Source organism: Mustela erminea, chromosome 1 (assembly GCF_009829155.1).
Source record: "Mustela erminea isolate mMusErm1 chromosome 1, mMusErm1.Pri, whole genome shotgun sequence".
In the NCBI taxonomy this organism is placed as follows: domain Eukaryota; kingdom Metazoa; phylum Chordata; class Mammalia; order Carnivora; family Mustelidae; genus Mustela; species Mustela erminea.
In genome coordinates, this window is record NC_045614.1 from 148,199,836 (window position 1) to 148,224,023 (window position 24,188).

Below are 24,188 nucleotides of genomic sequence, written 5' to 3' on the forward strand. Positions count from 1 at the left end.
ATTCCCACCCTCCCCCGTCCCTACCATTTCCCCACCATCTTCCTCTCCAGCACTATCATCAACTCCAGTACACTGGCCTGAAAACTCGACCTTCATCCTTGACTCCTCTCTTTCCCTTGGTCCATCAGCAGCTCCTGTAGCTTCTGCTCCTGACCACACGTGGACCTCTCCAGGGTGACCTCCCCGGTCTAAGCCAGCTTCGGTCTCACGGGGATTACAGCTGCCATCCCATCCTCACTGTGTACTTCCACTTGTGCTCCCTCAAGAGAAAGTATAAATCAGCTCTCATCTCCCCACTGATTCAAGTCCTCCGAAGACTGCCCAGCTGCAGTTACAGCAAATCCCAAACAATTGGCCTCGGTCTTCAGGTATGATCAACTTGTCTCCATCTCTTCACTCTCTTCTCTTCCGTCCTTGGGTCCCAGTCACATCTGACCTCTTCCTCACACTTGAGCATCCCAAGCTCAGTGCCATCTCAGGGCCTTTGCACATGTTGCCTGTTGTCCTAGAACTCCCTTCCTGCATCTGTAGTATAGTGCCTCCTCTCCTCGTTCAAACAGCTCAAAGTTTACGCCCCAGAGAGGCTTTCCCTGAGCCTCCTGGGACCCCATCCGTGTCTTTCCTCAACTTTTCACTTTGTTTTCTTTATAACTGTAGAATGTAGATTTAATCTTAAATATTTATTAATGTGTTTTTAATCTCATGCCTCTAAATTAAAATCTCCAGCTTGATGGGCACCTGTTTTTCTGGTTTATTACTGTATTTTCAACATCTGTGTTGGTGCCTGATACCTAATAAGTGCTCAGTAAGTATTTATTGACATAATGAAGGAATGAATGAAAAACAACTAGCAGCTAAAAAGATTACAGAATCTTACATGTATCACTAAGTAATAATGGTAACCATATATATCTATCTAAGGTATTAAAATGTTTTATTTTTCAGGACTAGGTGGAATTCTCCAAAATGTCAGGTAAGATTTTATGAATAAATTTCAGTAGGCTTTATTTATGAATTTTGTGATTTTTCTGTAAAAATTGGAGTTTTATTTCCTTTTGAAGTAATTTTTTATTATTTAGCATTTGGAGAAACCATATATGTATTTATTTATATATATATGAACATTTCTATCTTTAACGGAAAAGGATTAAGAGGGAATTATGTTGGCACATATGTACTAAAAGATCTCTAAAGTATGTGTGGAGAATTAAGTAAAGGAAAAAGTAAGAAAGTAAGTCTGCAAAGAGGGACAGGAGTAGTAAGAAGCCTGTGATGACATCCTGCTCACTGAGAGAAGGGCTCAGAGTCAGGTCTTGAATTTTCAAGCAGTGCAAGAGATGATAGGAGAGAAACACTACATTTGTGGGATCTGTGTTTTTCAGAGATAAAAATCAGTTAAGAGAATCAGAATTTTTCCTTATAGTGAGTACATGGAGACATGTCTCTGATCTCAACAAGGGGACGAGATAGCATCATGGAAAGTGAGTTCAGTCCCTTTCTTGCAGCCATTACAGTGACCGAGATCCCTTTCACTGGAGAGGTAGATTAAACTGCTTCTAACCGAGTACTATGTGGCACCACTGTGTTTTTCTTTGTTTGTTTGTTTTAAATATTTTATTTATTTATTTGACAGAGACTCAGAGAGAGGGGGAACATAAGCAGGAGGAGTGGGAGAGGGAGAGCGAGAAGCAGGCTTCCCACTGAGCAGGGAGCCTGATGTGGGGCTTGATCCCAGGACTCTGGGATCATGACCTGAGCTGAAGGCAGATGCTTAATGACTGAGCCACCCAGGTGCCCTGGTACCACTGTGTTTTATGCCATTACATATTTAGCGTGTGATGTTTTGAATTTATTTAAAGACAGTCATTTTCCGAAAAGGATTAGGGAAAAAATAAGATTCACTCTACATATGACTGTGTTCTCCATATTATATAGTGGGGAAAATAATTTTTGCGAATGTGCCAAGAGTTTATGTAAGTAGGAATCAGCATGAAGTCATCTGAACCACTAGCATGAAAGTGTATTGCTTTGATCATAGCACAATATAAATAATTGCTTAGTTTTTTTAAACCTATATTCAGCCTGAAAATTCATCAATATATATTAATAGGTTAATATAATTAGCCTATATACATGATGAATTATGTATCTTTTAAAAATATGTGTATTTCATATTATTTATATTCCTTGATAAGAAAAAAATGAATATATTCTCTTATCACATTATCACTTCCATTGTGAATTATGTCCCTTTACCTGTCCTTCCAAGGTGTGGTCCCCACAGCCCCGGAACAACCTACAGATGAAGCGGAGAATCAGATCAAATCTCCTGATCCAAGGCCTGATGCTCCTCCTGACTACAATTCCCATTTTATACCAGGTGGGTTGAATTATTTCTTCTCTCCAGAAAACCATGCTAATAGTTAAGATTGCTTTTAAAAGTTAGTGTAATTGAATGATTTAGTAGATAAATACTGAATGCCTCCAGGATGCCAAGTAATTTACTAGAAATCCATTAGAATATATTTGTAGGCTACTGAGGAAGGAAGTTAAACAAACACTGATGGCATTCTCTTCACTATAATGAAAATATGAAGAGAATGTTGTAGGGCCAAGATGACAGTAACTGACTCCACCAGGGATTTGCGAGAAGATATAACCGAGGAAGTGAGATTTTTCTGGCTTGATAAGGAGTTTCTCACTCAAAGAAAAGGAGGAAGGGACTTCTTTCTGGCAGAAGGAACTGTATTTTTTAAAATTATTTTTATTAACATATAATGTATTATTTGTCCCAGGGGTACAGGTCTGTGAATCATCAGGCTTACACACTTCACAGCACTCACCATAGCACACACCTTCCCTGCTGTCCATCACCAAACCACCCTATCCCTCTCCCCCACTTCCTAGCAACCCTCAGTTGGTTTCCTGAGATTAAGAGTCTCTTATGGTTTGTCTCCCTCCTAATCCCATCTTGTTTCATTTTTTTCCTTCTCTACCCCTCAAGCACCCCCCCACCCCACCCCCTTCCCTCCAACAACCCCTCACCCCTGGCAGAAGGAGTTGTATACACAAAACCACAGGTTTAGTGGGAGAATGAGGGGTAACTCATTGATGGACATTGTGGGGGGGCACGTGATGTTTTGAGCAGTGGGTAATATATAAGACTGATGAATCACTGACCTGTACCTCTGAAACTAATACTACACTATCTGTTAATTAATTGAATTTAAACTAAAAAAAAAAAAAAAAAAAAGCCCAAGGTCATGAAAATCTGGTAAGAGACATTCAAGGGAGAAATGGAGGTGAATGACCTTGAGTGCTGATTAAGGAGTTATACAGATATTTTTATAAGTCTGAATGCACTACTGGTGGTGATGCAGTGAAATGGATACTCATAAAGGTAGTGAAAATTTGAGTTTTCGTCTTTTTAAAAAGTAGGCAATGTGTAAAATTTTTAAAATTAGAAATACACTGACTTTTGAAATAAGGAAGGAAATAACCAGGGTTGTATGCAAATACATTTTAGTGGCCTAGAAAATGATAGATAAGGTGTAGCAACATTTCTCTAAATAGATAGTTAAGTGTATATTTAGAGGTGGAAACCATTGAGTTAGTCTGTGAAAGAGGAGAAAAAGCCCCGGTACTCACAAGATAATGGTAAAAATGTTGTTTTGCCTCTACACATAAGATCCGCAGAACTCAGTTAACCTCTGCCTTTGCAGTGTTTTCTGAAAACAGCAGGGCTTCCTTTCTCCCTTTTCCCATACATATGCATTTCTGGTCCTCATTATTGGCTCAACTCCTGCTAAATCCAAGGTCTGTCCTAAATTATAATCACACTGTATTTGACCATTTCTCTAAATTTACTTCAGTGACTGTCAACATGATCCACATAATCTATCTTATATTCATGGATCACTCTATATACAAGAATCTAGATTCCACTAGAACAGAAAGTTTTTTTAAAGATTTTATTTATTTATTTGAGAAAGAGAGCGTGTGCACACACACAAGTAAGCAGAGCAGCAGACAGAGGTGGGGGGGAAGCAGGCTCTCCACTGGGCAGGGAGCCCAATATGGGGCTCAATCCCAGGACTCTGGACTCATGACCTGAGCTAGAGGCAGCCGCTTAGCTTAATCAACTGAGCCACCCAGGTGCCCCTAGAACAGAGGTTTCTAAGTAACATTGGTTATAAGTCATATTCTGTTTGTCTGGGAAAGTGTCTATTCCTCTCGTTTCAAAAAAATTAGCAAGAGCATAGGATGTATCATTCAAATCAAATGATTATATAAGTTGAAAAACATCATGGTGCAGAGCATAGAACTGAATTTTCCGTTAGAAATACCTTTAACAAAAAATTCACTATGGTCGCCACCTAGTGGCTGAACTATATATTTATTTATGATGATTGATGCCAGTTGTGGCCCTGTAATGCACAAGAAGGAAATTGAAATCCTTTGATTACATAAACATATATATAATTTTTCTTAGAAATATAATCTATACTGAATAGCCCCATAATCTAAATTATAATTTTCTAATTTATGATCCCCAATTTTTATTACATAAGGTACTTTATGTTTAAAATCACGTGGCTAATATTTTAAGAATTAAGCAACTCACTGAAGTGATAAAACAGTGTTCTTAAGATTATTTATATGACTTTTAGTTGCATTGTTTTTAGTAGTTCAGAAAAAGGGGCAGAGATATCTGATTTCCAGTCTAATTTGGGTGCTCTTAAACACAGTTCTTAAAGGAACTGAAGTATATTCTTCATGACAAACTGAAACATGGAATTTCTTCCATTTGTTCTAAAGACATTAGGGCTTTTTGTTTTTGTTTTTTCTCATGTAGCTCTAATTTGACATTGTTTCTAGTTACTGTTATGTTTCCTTTAGTCTCTCCTGACAGTCTCTATCAAGACCTGTATGTCCTCTGTCCTCAGGAACTGGTATTCCCCACGGTTGGGTCACTCCCCTGCCCTGCCTTGTCTCCCTGTCCCACCTATTCACTTATCTAACCCTTAACACACTCTCCTGAGTGATCTTTGTAAGATCACTTACTACTTTTAACCATTTAAGGATCTATCAGCACTCACCCATATCAATTTCCTGTGCTCTGAACTTGCATTTCCAACTGCCTATAGACTACTTCTCCCAGAAGGGCCCTGGACGTCAAATTCATTGGTCTGCAATTCAACTTTGGCCTGTTGCACCATACACATACCCTCTACTATCTCCCTCCTCTGGAGGTTTCAGGGATCTATCTCAGAACTTGAGAATTTTTCCTCATATCCAGTCTGTTACTGAGACAGGACCATCTCTTTAATATTCCTTCTTATTGCTCCCCTTACTACTCCTTACATTACAGGTTAACTTGCCTTCCATCTCTATTCCTGTAATTAACTTGCCTAATTGAACCTCATTCATGAAGGGTCTAAATGTAAGTCCAGTTGCTTCACTTTCTATTTTACTGGCATACAGTACTCTTTGCACAGAGTATAGATCTTTCCTAACCTTCAGTCCCTCCCCATCTTCCTTTCTGGCCTGTCTGCTAAATCTCAGTATGTAGCCTTGCCCCTTTGCAATACTGAGCACCTGCTCTCCCTGTAAAACCTTTGCCTGTTGTGGAGGCACTGGCTGGGTCTAACGTGTTAACACTAACATCCTCCTCTTCCTGGGTTGGGCACCCTTCCTTTCCTCTCTAATCTCTTCACACACTATGAATCTACCTCTGATCCCACGAGTTACTTGCCGCATGATAACCATTCACTTAAAAAAAAAAAATCTGTGTGTTTTCTGCAGAACTGAATGTCCTCAGACATATCTTTCTACATCTTTCTGTGTCTAGCATCAAACACAGTAGCTGGTCCTTGAAATGGCATTGTGGAATGTTTTCCAAATAGACAAATGTTTGATTTATTTCATGTCTTTGTTCTCAGACAGTATTAGAAGAAAGGGTTCCACAATTCATATGCTCCTGAGTGGGATTTTGATAACCAAAATGTAACCAGTAACCGAAATGTCCCAGACTTCATGAGCATCAAAAGCCACTCTTACCTTTAACACCCAAATCACTGGAATCTGACCCTCCGTCCAATTTGCCTTAAAGGAAGTGCTGTCTGTCTTTATTTCTCATCCCAGACAACTTCTGGAAGTCTTGGGGAATATCCCTTCCTGGTAGTGGCTGGTTTCCTCAGCATTGGCTGATCCCAGACCACTGCTTTACCTATATGCTGGTGACTGCTTTCTCTTTCCAAAGCCAACTTTCTACCTGCTGAGCCATGTTTTCTGTACCATGACATCCTATAGGAGGTGTGTGTGTGTGTGTGTGTGTGTGCACACGTGCGTGTGTGTGTGCACGCAAAACTTAACACCTTATAAAAACAGCTGCCAGCTAGAATTGCTCTTCTAGTCTATAGTTTCAAGACCATCCACAGAGTCCTATTTTGGATGCTCCTAGCCTCTGATCTAAAGGCATTATTAGCATAATTTAATTAAAGTTGCCCCTGCAGTAAGAATGCTTGAGTTTTAATTCTGACTGTGTCACATATTGATACTATTGATTCTTTAGCAAGTTACTTATCCTCCTGTGCCTCTGTTTTTTCCACTGTAAGTTAAGGATAATAATGATAATAGTCCCTACCACATGAGGTTGATACTTAGTTAACAAGATTTAATACATGTGAAGTAGTTACAACAGTGCCTAAAACATATTAACAGCTTAGCAAGTATTAACTCTCACCTTTTTTGTCATATATAGTAAACCTTGCTTTCTTTAATAGGAGCTCCTTCCTGCTCTGCACGGTGTCCGGGATCCAGTTCTTTGGGTTTTCCAAGAGAGAGCATTGTCTCCACCTGACTCCCTCTCTCAGGTCTTTTTCCATTCTGCAGGAGTGACATTTTCAAAAAACAGCCACTGGTGGACCGTTCACATTTGTCAGGAAGTGTCAGTCCCCACCCTACACAGCTGTGTGGCATTGCTTTTTGATTATAAAAAGAGACCAGATTCCCAGTCTGTAGAGCCGCAGGCCCAGAGCCTGGGTTGCTTCGGGAAGTAGGACCCCTCTGTGGAGCTTCAGCATCATAGGCCATGCTACAGACATCCCCGCTGCTCCCTTCCGTGCACTTACTTAGACAGGAGGTGAATCTCGGCTTCTGACACCCTTTGCTGTCTTCTGGACCAACATCCCAGTATAAGAAAACATAGATACATGCACATACGCACATTATAAACAGTAATTTTATAAACAAATAGCAATTTTCAGAAAGAAACTCAGGTTTACCTATATTTAGGTAAGATTTGTTTCCAACAAAACTGTTTCCAACCATGGTGAAAACAAACTCCTGTGTGATTATGCATCACAGTTTTGTGACCTTTTCTCCATCTTTTCCATTTTAGAATAGTGAAATGGATTCTATATTGGCTTTTTTACATTGGCTAAACAAAAGGTTCTTTAAATCCCTGACTTTCAAACTTCTTTTCTTTCTTTATTTTTTTTTCTTTTTTTTTTAAAGTAAACTCTACACCCAGTGTAGGGCTCAAACTCACAACCCCAAGATCAAGATTCATGTGCTGTATTGACTAAAGCAGCCAGGTGACCCCCCCAAACATTCTTGATGACAATCTACTATGACCCACAGTAAACAATATATATATATATATATATGTATATATATATATGTATATATTTATATAAAACAATTCATATATATTTACGATATATACACTAAATGTAATATTTCATCAAGTAATACTCAGCATAGTGAGTAAACAGCATATAGGCAATACAGTTTGATTTTTTTCTATTTTTTCTAGTGTAGTAAATTTTAATTGTGAATCATTAAATTGATTTCACAGACCACTAATATATGTACAGATTGTAAAACACTATATTAGAATAATGTTTCTCAAACTTCGTTGTTGATAAGAATTAGTGAAATAGCTTTTACGAAGATGGCGCCGAAAGCTAAGAAGGAAGCCCCTGCCCCTCCCAAAGCCGAAGCCAAAGCAAAGGCTTTGAAAGCCAAGAAAGCGGTGCTGAAAGGCGTCCACAGTCACAAAAAAAAGAAGATCTGCACATCACCTACGTTCCGACGACCCAAGACTCTGCATCTCCGAAGGCAGCCCAGATACCCTCGAAAGAGCGCCCCCAGGAGAAACAAGCTTGATCACTATGCCATCATCAAGTTCCCCCTGACTACTGAGTCAGCCATGAAGAAAATAGAAGACAACAACACACTTGTGTTCATTGTGGATGTCAAGGCCAACAAGCACCAGATCAAACAGGCTGTGAAGAAGCTCTATGACATTGATGAAGCCAAGGTCAACACCTTAATCAGGCCTGATGGAGAGAAGAAGGCATACGTTCGGCTGGCCCCTGACTATAATGCTTTGGATTTTGCCAACAAAATTGGGATCATCTAAACTGAGTCCAGCTGGCTAAATCTAAATACAGTTTTTTCATGATAAAAAAAAAAAAAGAATTAGTGAAATAGCTATGATTACCTCAGACAAAATATACCTTAAGGCAAAAATTGTTATTAGAGATGAAGAACATTTTACAATAATAGAAGTGTCAATTCATCAAGAAGACATAACAATTATATATAATACCGAATTCAGTGGTTAAATAGACAATTCAGTAAATAAGAATTGGAAATTACATTATTCCACTTACAGTAATGGATAGAACAATTAAGCAGAAGGTTGAAAGAGAAATAGAAGCCTAAGCAACACCATACTCCAAACACAAACTGAACACAGACACAGACAGATCACTCTACCCAACAACAGCAGAATACACCTTCTTCTCAAGTGCACATAGGACATTCTCCAAGATAGATTACTGATTAAGCCATAAAACAAGTCTCATAAATTTAAAACAAATAAAATCAGATACATTTCACAATGGAATACAATTAGTAATCAATAAAAATAGAAGAAAAGTTGGAAAATCTGAGGAAATTAACCCCACCCTTAAATAACCAAAAGGGCAGAAAGAAATCACAACAGAAAAATTGGAAAATATTTTTGAGGTAAATAAAAATCTCAGTATACCAAAGCTTATGGGATACAGCTAAAACAGAGCATAGAGAGGGGCATCTGGGTGACTCAGTTGGCTGTGAGCTCCACTCAGGCTCTGCTCTCACCAGGGAGTCTGCTTAAGATTCTCTCCCCTCCCCCATGCGGCCTCTCCCCTTGCTTGCACAAATAAATAAATCTAAAAAGCACAAAGAGAAATTTATAGCTATCAACACCTACATTAAAAAAGAAGAAAGACTGCAAATCAGTAACCCAACTTTCCACCTTAGAAAGAAGTCAAATCTTAAGCGAGTAGGAGGAAATAACAGAATTTAAGGTAGAAGTAAATGAAATAGAGAAAAGGTAATAAGCCAAACTGACAAAACCAAAAGTTGGTTTTTGAAAATATCAACAAAATTGAGAAATCTTAAGCCAGACTGACCAAGAAAAAAATAGACTCAATGTATTAAAATCATGAGTGAAAATGGAGACATTACTAACAAGTTTACAGAAATTAAAATGTATCACAAGAGAATAAACAGTTGTATACCAACAAACTGGAAAACCTAGGTGAAATACACGAATTCCTAGAAAACACAAACAGCTGAAACTGACTCCAAGAAGAAACTCTGAATAGAGCTATATAGCAAGCAAAGAGATAATTAGTCATTTAAAAATTTCTGACAAAGTAAAGCCCAGGTCTGGATGGCTTCATTAGTGAATTCTGCCAAGTGCTTAATGAAGATTTTAATACCAGCCCTTTATAAGAAATGTAAGAACAGTGAACACTTACTTCTCAACCCATTCTGTGAGGCCAGTATTATCCTACTAGTAAAATCAGACAAAGACATCACAAAAAATGAAAATTATAAAGCAATATTCCTTATAAATACAGAGACAAAAATGCTCACAAAATACTAGCAGTGTAGTAACCAAATCCAGCAACATGTAACAGGAATTATGCACCATGACCAAGTGCAGTTTGTGACAAGTGTGAGAGGTCAGTTTATCATATGAAAATCAGTCAATGTACGTACCATATTAATGGGATTAGTACAAAAATCATATGATCATATTATTGGGTAGAGAAAAAGTATTTGACCAAGTGAAACATCCCACATGATTCAGAACACTTAACAGGCTATTAGGAGGGAACTTCCTCAACCTAATAAAAGGCATCCATGAAAAACATCATTCTCAATAGCAAAAGCCAAAAGCATTCCCCCTAAAGTCAAGAACAAGACAGGATATCTCTTCATGCCACTTCTATTCAACATTGTGCTAGAGGTTTTAGCCAGGAAAATTTGGCAAGGTAAAGTAATAAAAGTCATCCAGATTGGAAAGGAAGAAGCAAAGCTATCTCTGTTTGCAGATGACATCATCTTGTATGTAGAAAACCCTAAGGAATACACACACGTCCAAACAACTAGCCTTCATAAATGAGTTCAGCAGTAGGAGTGTAAAACAGTGAAGCCACTCTCTGGAAAACAATTTGGCATTCCCTTAAAACATTAAGGCTAATTCCATTCCTAAGTACGTACTCAAGAGTTGCAAACTTACGTTCACACCAAAACTGGTACACTAATTTCACAGCAGTATTATTATAAATAATAGCAAAAAGGTAGAAACAACCCAAATGCCCATCAACTGAGAAATGGATACATAAAATGTGATATGATATGTCCATGCAATGAAATATTACTCAGCCATAGAAAGAAATGAGATACTAGTACTTGCTACACCACAGATGAACCTTGAAAATATTATGCTAAATTAAAGAAACCAGGTACAAAGGCTGTATGTTACATGATTTCATTTATAGGAAATGTCTAGGTTAGGGAACTCTGCAGTGACAGTGGTTTCCAGGGGCCAGGGAAGAAGATGGGAAATGACTGCTAATGGGTATGGGCTTTCTTTCTGGAGTGATAAAACTGTTCTGGAATATCATAGCCATCATTAAAAACATCCCTTTGAAGTTACTGTCTTTGTGACCTTAAACAATAACAATAAACATAAATATGATGACATCAGTGTACAGTGCTAATTGTTTGCTAAGTCTTGTGCTGATCCCACTACAAGCTAGTGCAGTGGGTGGGTATACTATGATCTCCAAGGGAGAAACCTAATACAGAGAAGCCAACATGTTATTCGATGTTTCAGATTTTCAGAAATAAGGTTTCAGAGGATTAAAGGAGTTAATATGTAAAGCCCCTTCCTTAGTACGTTGTTGGTGCATGGTACACATTCAGAAAATGGATCATGTTATAGTGGATGTTGTGTGACACATACATTTTTTATGTAAAAGGTCATTCTAACTTCCAATGTATTGTAGTGTTAATAGTGTCTAACGCTTTCATTGTTCTTGGATACAGGACCCCCTGGACCAGCTCTCCCTGTACCCCCAGGCTACCCAGGAGGCTTGCCCTTGGGATACTACAGCCCGCAGCAGCCCTGTGCCTTCCCCTCATACCAGCTACCAGCTGGTATCCATCCTATCCAATACCAGCCTGGCAAATATCATATGCCACATCAGCCTGTTCCAATCCCGTGGATGCCAGGCCCTGCTCTTCTGCCGAACTGTCCTCCTGGTCTGGAATACTTAACCCAGGTACTCCACACAAGTCCAAATAATTTTCTGATGAAGTATGACTGGGGATGTGACAGAAGAGATCCACAGCTGGACAGAGGGGATGAAGGTGATGGGTCGGTGATGACAGGTCCTGTTTGTGAGACCGTAGGAGCGGTAGTCCTGATTTTAGAAATGTGAAGGGCAAGTGAGTGCAGGGATCAGTACGGCTGTCTAAAGGATACATGTTGAATTTTAAGATATGCGAGGTGTCCTGTGGAAGGCAGTTTAAAGAACAGGAACAGAGGAGAAACTATCGAAGATGCTCTTTGAGGTGTCGTTTGCATAGAAGTAAAGAGTTAACACCAAGAACAGCAACACGAAGAACAGAACAGTAGACTGTGAGTCACTGAGTGCCTCTGCCCGTCCCTTTTTCTCATTACGCACACTTTTCATTAACTACTCCTGCCACCGTCCAACATATAATGTAAATAAAAAGAGGAGAAGGGCTCTTTGCTTCAGGCAAGGGCTTTGCTTCAGGCAAATTTCTAGGGACCCCCTTCCCACAACACAGTGGATTCGTACTTTCCATTGATACAGACATTCTGAAGGCACCAGGAAATCTGGGTCAGAAACCAGGGCAGTGTGTCAGAATCATGTACCATATGGTATTGCTAAAAACCACATGTCAGAGACTCCGAAAGGATTGCTTAATGAAAATAAGATGAAGCTAGTCCTGGAAGTCCCTTAGAACCTATTGAATCATGTTCGGTTTTAGAAAAAGGAGATGTTGAGATACATTATAAGCAAGGGAACTTGTCGGTTTTCTTAATTTGCCTAGTTTTTTAATTTCTTCTCTTACTCTTGATGGGAGTTAAATGGAAGTATTTTATGAATTCTGTTTTCTCTTTCAGGGATGTTTCGAATTTTAAAAAAAAGTGAAAAAAGAAACAAAACCAATAGGCATTTTTTTTGGTGCCAATTTTAAATACAGTTTTATTTAAGACATTGCATTTTCCACTTAACAATACAGTGCTTATAAAGTGCAATGTTTATTTCCTTTCCCTGTGCACATATTCCATATCCAAGTATCAAGAATGCCCAGTTTTTTTGCTATAGCAGCTCAACATTACAACTGCCATGGAATTTGCTACAAATTTGGGTCCTTTGAATATTGTGTGTGGAACAATGCTCAACCTATTTATTCTCAGATTGGTTTAGTCAACCTCTTCAATGGTGGGCCCAGAGGAGGCACCACCAGAGGGAGGAGCTCCACCACCAGGGAAGCCTCCAGGCATTCCTCCTGGCATGCCCCCTGCACTCTGGTACAGCTTAGTGATAATGGGGTTGCAGACTTTCTCCAGCTCTTTTTGCTGGTGTTCAAATTCTTCCTTCTCTGCAGTCTGGTTCTTATCAAGCCAGTTGATGATTTCATTGCACTTGTCAAGAATCTTCTGTTTGTCTTCATCATTTATCTTGCCCTGAAGTTTTTCATCTTCAACAGTTGCTTTCATGTTGAATGCGTAAGACTCAAGTGAAGGCATGGAGGCAGACAAACTTGGTTTTAAATTCTAGCTGTACTGCCTCCTCACTCGGCAGCCTTCAGTAACTTTCATAACATGTTGGTGCTTCAGTTTCCTCATCAATAAAGTAGTACTAGCGATACATACCTTACTGGGTTGTTAGGAGAATTTTTCAAGAGCTAAGGTTTATAGTGTGCCTACTATTTGGGGCACACAGGGTACATCCGATGGGTGGTAGCTTGTGGATGTTATTAGGTGAAACACGTATGCAAACAGAAGACAGAACCAGTCATTTGCTTTATCATTTTCCTTATCCTAGCCTTTTTACAATCTCCAGTGTAGATTCTGTGCATCATTATCAGGACTGTCGAGATCCTGGAGCATTCAAAGTAGCAGGATTCTGTTGTTTGTAGAGTATTGGCTTGGCCAGTGACTCTATCAGTTTGTTTGTCATAGTAGCCATAGTGTCTGATTGGATGAGCTTCTTTGGCATTAACAGGTCATTTTTCGTTAGAATATTTTGCTCAGCAGTGGACGTTTTTATCAGCATATTTTTTTGAATATTTTTGAATATTTTTGCTTTGAGTTCTAGACTTTAACATTCTGGATTTTTAAAGGAACTATAAACCACCTTAGTGGCCAGTTTTGGAATTTTATAAGACATGTTTAGACCCCCTCACCTGATTGTGTTTTCATGTAAGAAAATGTTTTTAATGAAGGAAGGATTGTATTGTATTGTATTGTATCTTCCCCATACCCTCTTGTAGTCAGTTACACCACAAAATATTTATGTCTAGCTGTTTTTTACGTTCTTTATTACCACATTCATGTACTTTTTTAGTTAATGTATTCAATGAATATTTGGTGAAATACAAATTTCAGGCAATATTCTGGGCTCAGGGATTATGAAAGATTTATATCATCTAAAATTATATAGATATAATTACTCTGTCCTCAAAGAGGCTTATTCTTGTCTGCTAGAATATTCTCAAGAATGTCAGGTCGTGGGCCCATCAGATTCTCTTTAGAGTGATTCCTAAGTGAAGGTAAGATGGAAGTGTATCTAGTGGTGTTCCCAACACCCTTTTTAAGAGATCCCATCCCAGAATGTTTCCTCTCCTTTATCCTAATCCTAATCACATGCTTCCAGCATTACGGACCCTCTCCTGATTAAAGTCTGCACCTAGGGAAGACCCTGCCATTAGTAGCTCAAATGAATGGAAATCAGTGTGTGAACATCTTCCCGATGTACCTGTGAAAATAAAACTGGATACTCCTGTGCGAGGTCCCTGGCTGGCGCATTTGCTCTCTGTAAGCCACTGAGAAAAAGCTTCTTCTGTGGCTGGTCCATGTTAAACTGTCCTGAACTTCCTGAGCATCTCCAGGCTGTGAGTGTGAGCGACACACATGTCCATGAGATCAGTGAGTAGGGGCTGAGCTAGAAACAATCTGTGCCAACACAGCTTGTTCTAGATGCTGTTACTGTAGCAGGAAGATGATTTTCTTCCATACAGTCGGTGTACCAGGCAACCTTATCTTTTTTTTTTTTTTTTTTTTTTTTTTTTTTGCAACTGTTTACCTTTTGAAATAGAACTGGAGAAAAGTGGTATTCCTATCTGGACAGCTCTGCTGACCAGGTATACAGATAGACTAATTTCACTCAATAACTTTTTTTTATTCCACTCAATTTCAAAAAGATATCTTGGTATCAATTAATACATTTTTGTACCTCTCGTTAGCTTCTTTTCTAACACTGATTTGATTTAATTCTGTTATTTCTATTTTTCCTAATTTCTTTGTTCTATCCCAACAGTTGGACAGCATACACGTCCTTCAGCATTTTGAGCCTCTGGAAAGTATGTATAATTTCATAATGTTCAGCAGTATTTGAATCAGGTGGAAATTTGCATCACCCCATATCTAGTTCCTTATTAATATAGATCATTTCTTAATGGTTCAAAGAGAAAAGACTATCTTCTTTTACTCTTTCTTCAAGAAAGTATAAAGGGAATTATTTTGTATAATTGTATCTATTTATGTATCATACCTAATAAGTTCTTAGGCTTGAAAAAGATGTTTTATCTGGTCACTACCCCCCCAACACTCTATTTTGCATATTCATCTTTCATGGAAAAGGAAAAGAAGGAGCCAAGAGACTAAATGAGTTAGCCAGGGGCATAACAGTCAGCTAATCAGTGGTAGAGCTGGAAATAGAATCTAAATTTGCTAAGTTCTGGTCCACTGCCCTTGGTTTAGAAGTAAAAAGAAATCACAGTAAACATACTGCTTAATCTCAGTTCATCCTCACTGGATTCCTGACCTTCACTTTGCCACCAGATCTGCACATTCGTTTGACCACCACACAGAGCTTCGGAGCTTCCTTGGTTCATTTTCTTATTTGCAATTAGAAATGACTCTGACCGTCTCAGTATATTTCTTGAGCTGACTACTTGATGGTAAAATGTATAATTTCATTTAAATGGTTTTATAATAAAAGTTTTCTAAATTCGGGTACTCCAGGAATATAGTTTTAGTCTTTGCATTTATGTGGAAAAGTTTAAAAATCATTTTATACTACCTCCTTAAAAGAAATGTTTTAGATTACTAAAATTACTAAATACGTATTTAGATACGTACGAAATACGTAATCAAAATTACTAAATACGTATTGGGTGTCTGAATTATTTTGGTGACCTAATCAGTTGTAATATTTCACTTTAAATTTTTAAAAAGCTGTTTTGCTTTAATCCCCTAAGAAATACTACAGAAGGACTTCTTGAGGCCCATTTTAACTGCTTCTAATTTAAAGTGTCTTTCTCATTTTATTATTTTTAGTGATGACATCTTTTGAAACTAATAATAGATACGATATTAAAAACAATCTGGACCAGATGGTTTACATCGTAACTGAGGACACAGACGACTTTACCAGAAATGCTTACCGGACTCTAAGGCCCTTCGTCCTCCGGGTCACCGACTGTATGGGCCGAGAAATCATGACGATGCAGAGACCTTTCAGATGTACCTGCTGTTGCCTCTGTTGTCCCTCTGCCAGGCAAGAGGTCAGAGAATGCAGGTCTTATCCCTGGTTTCTTCCTGATCCAAGTCTTCCCAGCATCCCTGTGCTCCTTCCAGAATGACACAGGAGGGGATTGTCACTGGTTCTGATGATCAGAATGAAAGAAGAGAGTGGGGGTGAGGGGAAGCCACATTGTCTCATGCAAGGAAAAACACAGAGGGCTTTTTCTTGTGGATTCTTGCCTTCCAGTGCTAGTTGGGGGGTCAAGCACAAATTAGGGTTATTTATTCAGTGACCATAATTCTGTCAGTTGTGTCTAGTGAATTGGAAATGTATTTATGACCTAAAACAGAAGTCACACACATTTGTCTACATGTAGCTACGTATCCCCAGATAAGATGTCGTTAGACATCATCGAATACTTTTAGAATATGAAGAGACCTTGGATGACTTCACACTCTGCATCCCAGTCCACACTTGCCACAGATAAAGAAGCGGTGGCTCAGAAAGATGAAGTGCCTGGTGAGGTTACAGTCCCCTGAGGGCCGGACCTACAGAGCAGGCATTCTGAGTTACAGTTGGGTTCCTTGTCTACAACCCATGTGGCTCTAGGAAAGCTGTTTGCTGTAGGGAAAGAAGCAGCTTTAGTGAGAGGTCCACCAGAATTTTGAATTCCAGATATGTCACCTACACCAGAATTTTGAATTCCAGATATGTCACCTACTTAAATTGTGCAATTTACTTAACTTCTTTGGGCCTCAGTGCTCTGGTACATAAATATGCACGACAATACCGCATAGGATTCCTGGGATATTTTAAAGACATAGTAAGTGCCAGCACATACTAAATGTTAATTTATTTACAACCTTTTCTGTGTTTTGATTTCCTATAAGATGGAGGTAATAATAGCACCTGTAAACAGGATTGCTTTGAGGATTAAGTAGTAAATAAAAGTTAACTGTTCATTACAGACCTGGCAGATAGTACAGTGCTCAGGGAACGTAGTTCCCAGGTGTCTTCCTCCTCTATCATTACTGATCCTCTATCATTACTGATAGATGGCCTGATAGTTGAGATGAATCTTCACCTTTAATTCTTAGTCCTTTGGGATATACTAGGAATTCTTCATATTCATGAGTTGGGTTTTCTTCACAAATGAATTTTTTTTTTAAGATTTTATTTATTTATTTGACAAAGAGAGACATAGCGAGAGAGAGGGAATGCAAGCAGGGGGAGTGAGAGAGGGGGAAGCAGGCTTACCACTGTGCCAGAGCCTGACGCAGGGCTCCATCCTGGAACCCTGGGATCATGACCTGAGGTGAAGGCAGATGCTTAATAGACTGAGTCACCCAAGCATCCTTCAAATAAATCTTTTAATAATTTACTTGCATACAGTTTTGTGGGGTTTTTTTTTTTTTAGCTCTTAGGCCTATACTTGTAAAAGATCTTAATGCTAGGCAGCTATCAAATGTGTATGTTTATGTATATGTGTGAATATATATATATGAACAGTTACATCTTTTTTAAAATATTATATCTTGACTTGACAGTTCATGAAGCTATGTAGTCCTGCCCCATGCTGAGACCTAGTGGACTCAAAACTCTTAGAAAACTATATATGACACCAGAAAAGCTACCAGTAGAACTTTACCTCTAGGCTTTTACTAAATAATTTAATTTTGTGACTCTTGTTATTAATAAATATGAAGATCTTAGTTCTTCACCAAGGAATATCATAAAGATGTTTAGCTAAAACAGGGCCATGGACAATTTTGAAACTCTTTAAGATGGCTTTATAGGGGCTCCTGGGTGGCTCAGTAGGTTAGATGTCTGCGTTTGGCTCAGGTCATGATCCTGGGGTCCTGGGATCTAGTCCCATATCAGGCTCCCTGCTCAGTGAGGAGCCTGCTTCTCCCTCTCGCTCTGCTGTGCTCTCTGTCAGTTTGTCAAATAAACAAATAAAATGGCTTTATATATTCACTCACACATTCTGTTGTTTTCATAATATTCAGTTTTCAGAATGCCTCTTTTTCTGTTTTCTCTTATAATTGTCTTGTCTGAGATTCAAATCTAAGACGTTACCTTGCTACTTTGTCATGAATTGTGCCAGAAGACATGAGACACCTAGAGCAGAGACAAAGAACATTACTACAGCACAGTAACAGCGTGAGTGCCATGAGCAGTATGTTGGGGTCAGTCCCCTTGCTCCCAAGGTCTATAGGGTTGAATCAGCGGAGCCCAAGCAGGTGCTGCATACAGCTGAGCAATACTGAGCTTTGAGAACTGTCCCTTATAGCAAGCAATCCTTTTGTTCCCATGGGAAAGGTGACCTCAGCTCTCCAGGCTGTTCTCACCTACAGCCATAAGAGCAAGCCTGGGTAAAATGGAAGACTCTCTACCAGTAACATTGTTTCTAGTCCTTGAAAGACCTCAGAGCACATCTAGGTGGTGTGTCCACGTATATACGTCGGTGCATAGCTTCCTCCCCTCTCTCACTTCCTCATTTGCAGCTGGAGGTACAGTGTCCTCCCGGTGTCACCATTGGCTTTGTTGCGGAACACTGGAACCTATGCAGGGCAGTTTACAGCATCCAGAATGAGAAGAAAGACAATGTGTTGAGAGTGCGCGGGCCATGTTCAACCTATGGCTGTGGTTCAGATTCAGTTTTTGAGGTAAACAAGTATAAAAATGACATTTTTACTAGATTTCTATATGTACTAACAGACCTTGGAATGAGTTGGTTTCAGATTATGTTTTCATGTGAATGAATAAAACAGAATGAGGAAAGGGTTATTGGTTGACATCAAATCATTTTCAAAGTATTGTTAGTGGATTGCTTACAGTTTTCCAAAGTGTGAGCTACTTTTTTTATGATTTCAGTGTTTGATAAAGATAAGAAGAAACCATTTAAAACACTAAACCTGAAAGTAAATAGCCCAACTGAATCCTTTTCTTTCTTCTTGGTCATATTTAATTAACCATTTTTACCAACAATTTGCAGGATTGGGATGTAGGTCCTGAGTGATGAAAGTACCCCACATATCACAGGACATTTGGAGTACCCCGAGATTATACACATTGTTTATTTGCATGGTAGAAATTGTCTCTGTCCTTATGAGATAGGATAAAACTCGTAATAGGTTATATTTTCTCAGAAAAATGAAAAATCCTCTTGTTTTGCCTCTATCTCAGTGACTCCAAAATAAGTGCTTATTATCTTACAAATCTGACAAAGGAGATTCCTAGAAATATTTCCTGAGCTTCTTAGAGAATCCTTCTTGAATGCCTTGCAATTTCAGCAAGCTTCATTATCTCAATTTGCTCATTCATATATTTCCTATGGCACCCAATAAACTTTTTTTTTTAGTTCTTCAAGTATTGCTTATTTATTAAAAGACCATTGTAGAGAAATAGAAAAATATAGATAAGCCAAATTTTAGGGACAGGCATATAGGGTCATTTTGATCCCCCAAAGTTAGTATTTGGGAGTTGTCCCTCTGGCAAGTGCCAGAATCCCCCTTTTGGAAGCTGAAGCCCCTCAGAAATCTTACATGCTTTAAGAAGACAGGGTGGATTTGGCACAGAGAAACTTGAATGATCACTTGAAGTTTGTGAAGTACATAGAACTGTGCTTCCTTACTTTTGCTTATGTGTTTCCCTAGACTGTAGAGACTCCTTCCCAATTCCCACCCTTTACTGTATGAAAAAGAACTTCAGAATCAATTCAAATCATGCCTCATTTGAGGATGAAGAAAGAGCACCAGCCCCCAAACTGTCAGATATACCCCCGCTCAGTTATTAACCAGTTGCAAGGCACTTAAGCCTTCTTGGCCATGATTCCTTATTACTTCACAGTAATTTATTACTTCCTGTCCTGTATTTATGCAATGGCAGTGCAAGCTGCTTCTAAGTAGAAGAATGAAATGTATTATAATATTTTTCAATCATCCTAAAGTCACATTCTTATCTTTCTAGGTCAAATCCCTTGACGGCATGTCCAGCATCGGCAGCATTATTAGGAAGTGGAATGGTCTCTTATCAGCAATGGGGGACGCTGACCACTTTGAAATTCACTTCCCGTTAGATCTGGATGTGAAGATGAAAGCCATGATTTTTGGAGCTTGCTTCCTCATTGTAAGTCTTGCTTTTGAGTTGTCTTGAGAGAATCACTCTTTGTGATGAGATGCAGGGTAGTGTAAGAGACAGGCAGTAAACTTTGAAACTAGGACAGTGTCTGTCTCTACCGCTGACTAGTTGTGTATTTTGCAAAGTGGTTAGCACTTTTAGGCCTCACTTGCCTTACCTATAAAATGGAGATAAAAATACTTACATTGTTCAGGGCACTGAACATGAGCTATCATAGGAGTAGAGGGCCAGAAGAGTACTTGGAGAATATGGGGCATCCAGTGGGTATACTTGTCCTCATTGCATGTCTTTTCCATTACTTAAAGATGCCTAGCCTATGACTTCTTAATGAAATAAATAACCCAAAGCTGATGTCCCATTTCCCCCACCCCGTACCTCTCTGTCAGTGGGCTCCTTGGTGTTGTATCTTCCTTCGATTTATTTAAGTACAGTTCCCTTGCTGTAACCCTGACTGATCAGTGGTTACGTGGAAATAAAATGGATATATTTACCTTCAAAATGTAACTAACATATTGCAGTTGGTATATTTAATGTATTTAATATTGATTGTCCAGTTTTTCTTCCTTTTAACAATGAAGATTTTGTTAATCAGAATCCCCAAATGGAGATATTACTGGTTACCAACAGTTCCAAGTCTGTAATTGCTGGTCTTCATATTAGGTCCTTTTCATAAAGGTTTTATTAGATTTATTTATTCTTAATTAGAATCAGGGTCACCTGATAAATTATGAGGATAATAGTTCATGATTTGTATCTAATTATATATGTATCTATATACATACAGTTATCTTTCTCTATATATAATATATATATAAGTATATGTATCTATAATTATTTTTCTAATTTCAGGACTTCATGTATTTTGAAAGGTCCCCACCACAGCATTCATCAAGATAGATGGACACCGAAAATCAGCAATTATGGCTCATAAAAAAAGTAGAAAATTGGATCGGGCTTATTATTCCCTGAATTATTTGCAAATATATGTGTCTGCTTCTGCAGGGTTTTTTCACTGGGTATTAGCTCTAACATGCTAAGAGTGTTAAGAGCAAGAATACAATCTAAACATGTTTCAGTGGATTTTATCTGTTCTTTGTCCCTTTGGTAGACTAGGCATTCACCTTGAAAAAGCTATTACTCAATAACCAGGTAAACATATTACAGTAAGCTTGAAAACACTTTACCATGACATAAGGGAAAATGAATCCCAGAGCTCTCGCATTAATAAGTCATGAAATGATGAGCTTTTTAGAGCAGTCTTTGAGATAGAGTAATATAGCTTTTATCCCTAACCCTGTCCTCCCTCTCCTACCTCTTGTCCTGTTACTGAAGACAAATTTGATTCCAGGTGAAAAGAATGATACTCTTGATCTTTAAAAACAAAAAGGAAGACAGACCGAAACACTATGTGTTTATTGTACAAGGAAACATTTATTTGTGTATATGTATCAAAACCCTGTTTTGCAAGTTTCTAAGTTTCCTTGGAAATTTTCATTTTTTTACCAAATAAATTTTTTTTTTAATCATAAGGTTTGTATTTTCCATGTGTACTCCCTCATTCATCAGCATGGTCAGTCAGGACCTGCCTGTATATGGAGTCAGAGTCAGACTCTCAAGAAAAGAGGTGACAAGGGCTACAGCCATTCTAGATCTCTGAGCATCTTAGAGATACCAGTGCCCTTATAAGGAGGTTGCATTTAATGTTTCATCTCTCTTGGTCAAAAATGCCTTATATATAAAATATGTTTGGCCAAATCTCTAAGATTGCCTTTTGAACCTTTGTTTCTCATTTGATGTGACACAGAGAAGATAATTGTTTTGTTTTGTTTTTTTTTTTTAACTTCCAAGAAGATCCCTGATAACCACTGTGCTTTTTTAATAGCAAGAGTTAGGGTTTTGTTACTAAATTTTGAAATGTGACATTCTGTGTAGCACTTTGTAAAAGCAAAACCTCTAAATCTTGACGTTGTTTAATATTTCTTAGCTGCTTTTTATTTAGATGATAAATCTGTTATCTATGCAAAGAAAAGAATAAAACACAGCAAACATGCTGCTTCTCTGTGAACTGTAGCTTACCAGTAAAATTATGTAGGATCACCATAGTTAAAGTATGTACTTGTTTTTATTATCTAGTTAAAAGCATAGTGTATTAGTGAATAAACTCTAATGAGTCAACCTGTCTCTTTTGCATTCTACCTTCCTATCTGGACATGGACTGTGTTCTTTCAACACAGCCAGTATATTGAATGAAATGTATACTTACTGTTAAGTAAAACAAGCCTGAGTGTTCTCCAATGGGATTATTCAGAGATGAGGGCCTTTGCCCATAGTTCCTCTTGAAGTCAAAGAAAGGTGCTTCATTTTTAAATTATATTTATCTTTTCATAGTGAAGTTGTTTTACTCAGTTTCTGGTAATTTTTATTTTTAGGTGCTACTACTTGCTTTTTTTAAAAAAAAAAAAAAGTAAAACTGCTGCTTTCTAAAAAAAATAATTATATTTGAAAGTATAATTGCAGTCTTAGACATATATATTATTTCTTATAATAATGTTTGACATTTTATATATGAAATCAGACAAATAGTACTGAGAAAGTTTATCTCTATAAACCTTCTTTTTACTTGCCCATATTCCTACATCTCAAGATCTGCTGTGTAATACTAAAAAAAATAATAATAATAACATATGACATTTTAAATTTCTGCTTAAAGTTTTTGTGGTATTAAGTTGTCTCTTACAGTTATAATTCCACTTTCTTTAAAAGTAGTATTATGCATCTTGGGGTGCCCAGGTGGCTTAGCTGGTTAAGCATCTGCCTTCAGCTCAGGTCATGATTCTGAGGGTCCTAGGATCGAGCCCTGCATGAGGCTCCCTACTCACCAGGGAGCCTGTTCCCCCTTTCCCTCTGCTGCTCCCCCTGCTTGTGGTCACTCACTATCTCAAATAGATAGATAAAATCTTTAAAAAAAAAAAAAGTAATACAATATGTCTTATATTTTTATACCATGGTTTCTATATATGTCTTAATGGTATTTCATTGTGTAAAATTGATCAGATTGACTAAAAACAAAAACTGCCCTGAAATTTGTGTGTTTTCATGCTTCATCATATCGTTTTTGGCTTTTAAATAAATATAATTTGGTTTATAGTAAAATACTGTTCTATTTTTTGACTTGGGATTAAGTCTTTGCTGTAGACTGAATGCTTGTATCCCTCCCCACACCCCAAACTTGAGAATTTACCCCAGTGTATGATGTTGGGGCAGTATTGGGTCATGCAAGTGGATGAGTGTCCTTATAACCTGCCAGCCCCTTGATCTTTGATTTCCCAGCTTCCAGAACGGTGAGAGAGAAATACTTGTTGTTTAAGCCACCCCGTCCACAGTATTTCTGTATACTTACCCAAATGTATTCAGACAGAGATTGGAGGTGCTGCTGTCACAAATACCTAAAAATGTGGAAGCAGCACTGAACTGGGTCGGGGAGAAGCTGGAAGCATTTTGAGTTGCATTCTAAAAAAAAAGCCTAGATATTTTAACAGAACTTTAAAGGTGATTCTGGTGACAGCTCTGATAGAAAAGAGAGCTGTAGAGGAAGCCTCAGTGTTCTTATAGCTAAGTAATCCTGAGCAGGATGTTGGTAGAAACGTGAGCGGTTAAGGCTATTCTGATGAGGCCTCAGGTGGAAATGAGGAACTTGTTCCTGAGGAGAGGCCCTCTTTACTATAAAGTGGCAAAGAGCTTGGCTGAATTATGTTCATGTTCTCATGTTTTGCAGAACACAGAACTGGCAAGTGATGAAACTGGATGTTTAGCTGAAGTGAGTTCTAAGCAGGGTGTTGAAGGTACAGTTAGTTCCTCTGACTTAGAGTAAAATGCAAGCAGTGAGAAATGACTTACAGGCAGAATTGT

At 38.3% G+C, this 24,188-nt stretch overlaps 3 protein-coding genes across 3 annotated transcripts in view; 2 read left to right on the top strand and 1 right to left on the bottom strand.

Moving 5' to 3' along the window:
- PLSCR4 (phospholipid scramblase 4) overlaps positions 1-22,948 on the top strand; it is a 46,918-nt gene extending 23,970 nt beyond the window's left edge. Inside the window, 10 exon segments of the mRNA XM_032346460.1 lie at positions 129-368; positions 946-973; positions 2,270-2,380; positions 11,398-11,633; positions 14,928-14,970; positions 15,950-16,176; positions 18,644-18,805; positions 20,109-20,267; positions 21,129-21,155; positions 21,157-22,948. Coding sequence (XP_032202351.1) covers positions 967-973; positions 2,270-2,380; positions 11,398-11,633; positions 14,928-14,970; positions 15,950-16,176; positions 18,644-18,805; positions 20,109-20,267; positions 21,129-21,155; positions 21,157-21,210 — 1,026 coding nt within the window. The 5' untranslated portion in view covers positions 129-368; positions 946-966 and the 3' untranslated portion in view covers positions 21,211-22,948.
- LOC116592866 (60S ribosomal protein L23a-like) lies at positions 7,915-8,464 on the top strand. The gene has a single exon (XM_032346467.1). It carries the CDS (start codon positions 7,958-7,960, stop codon positions 8,426-8,428), a length of 471 nt encoding a protein of 156 aa, XP_032202358.1. The 5' UTR covers positions 7,915-7,957; the 3' UTR covers positions 8,429-8,464.
- Positions 12,558-13,150, bottom strand: LOC116592873 (heat shock cognate 71 kDa protein-like). Its single transcript, XM_032346479.1, has one exon. The coding sequence runs from the start codon at positions 13,133-13,135 to the stop codon at positions 12,809-12,811; it is 327 nt and encodes a 108-aa protein (XP_032202370.1). The 5' UTR covers positions 13,136-13,150; the 3' UTR covers positions 12,558-12,808.
- Positions 22,949-24,188: the final 1,240 nt, after the last annotated feature.

Excerpts from the sequence above, each read along its gene's own strand:
- LOC116592866 (XM_032346467.1), top strand. The coding sequence starts at position 7,958 with ATGGCGCCGAAAGCTAAGAAGGAAGCCCCTGCCCCTCCCAAAGCCGAA.
- LOC116592873 (XM_032346479.1), bottom strand. The coding sequence starts at position 13,135 with ATGCCTTCACTTGAGTCTTACGCATTCAACATGAAAGCAACTGTTGAA.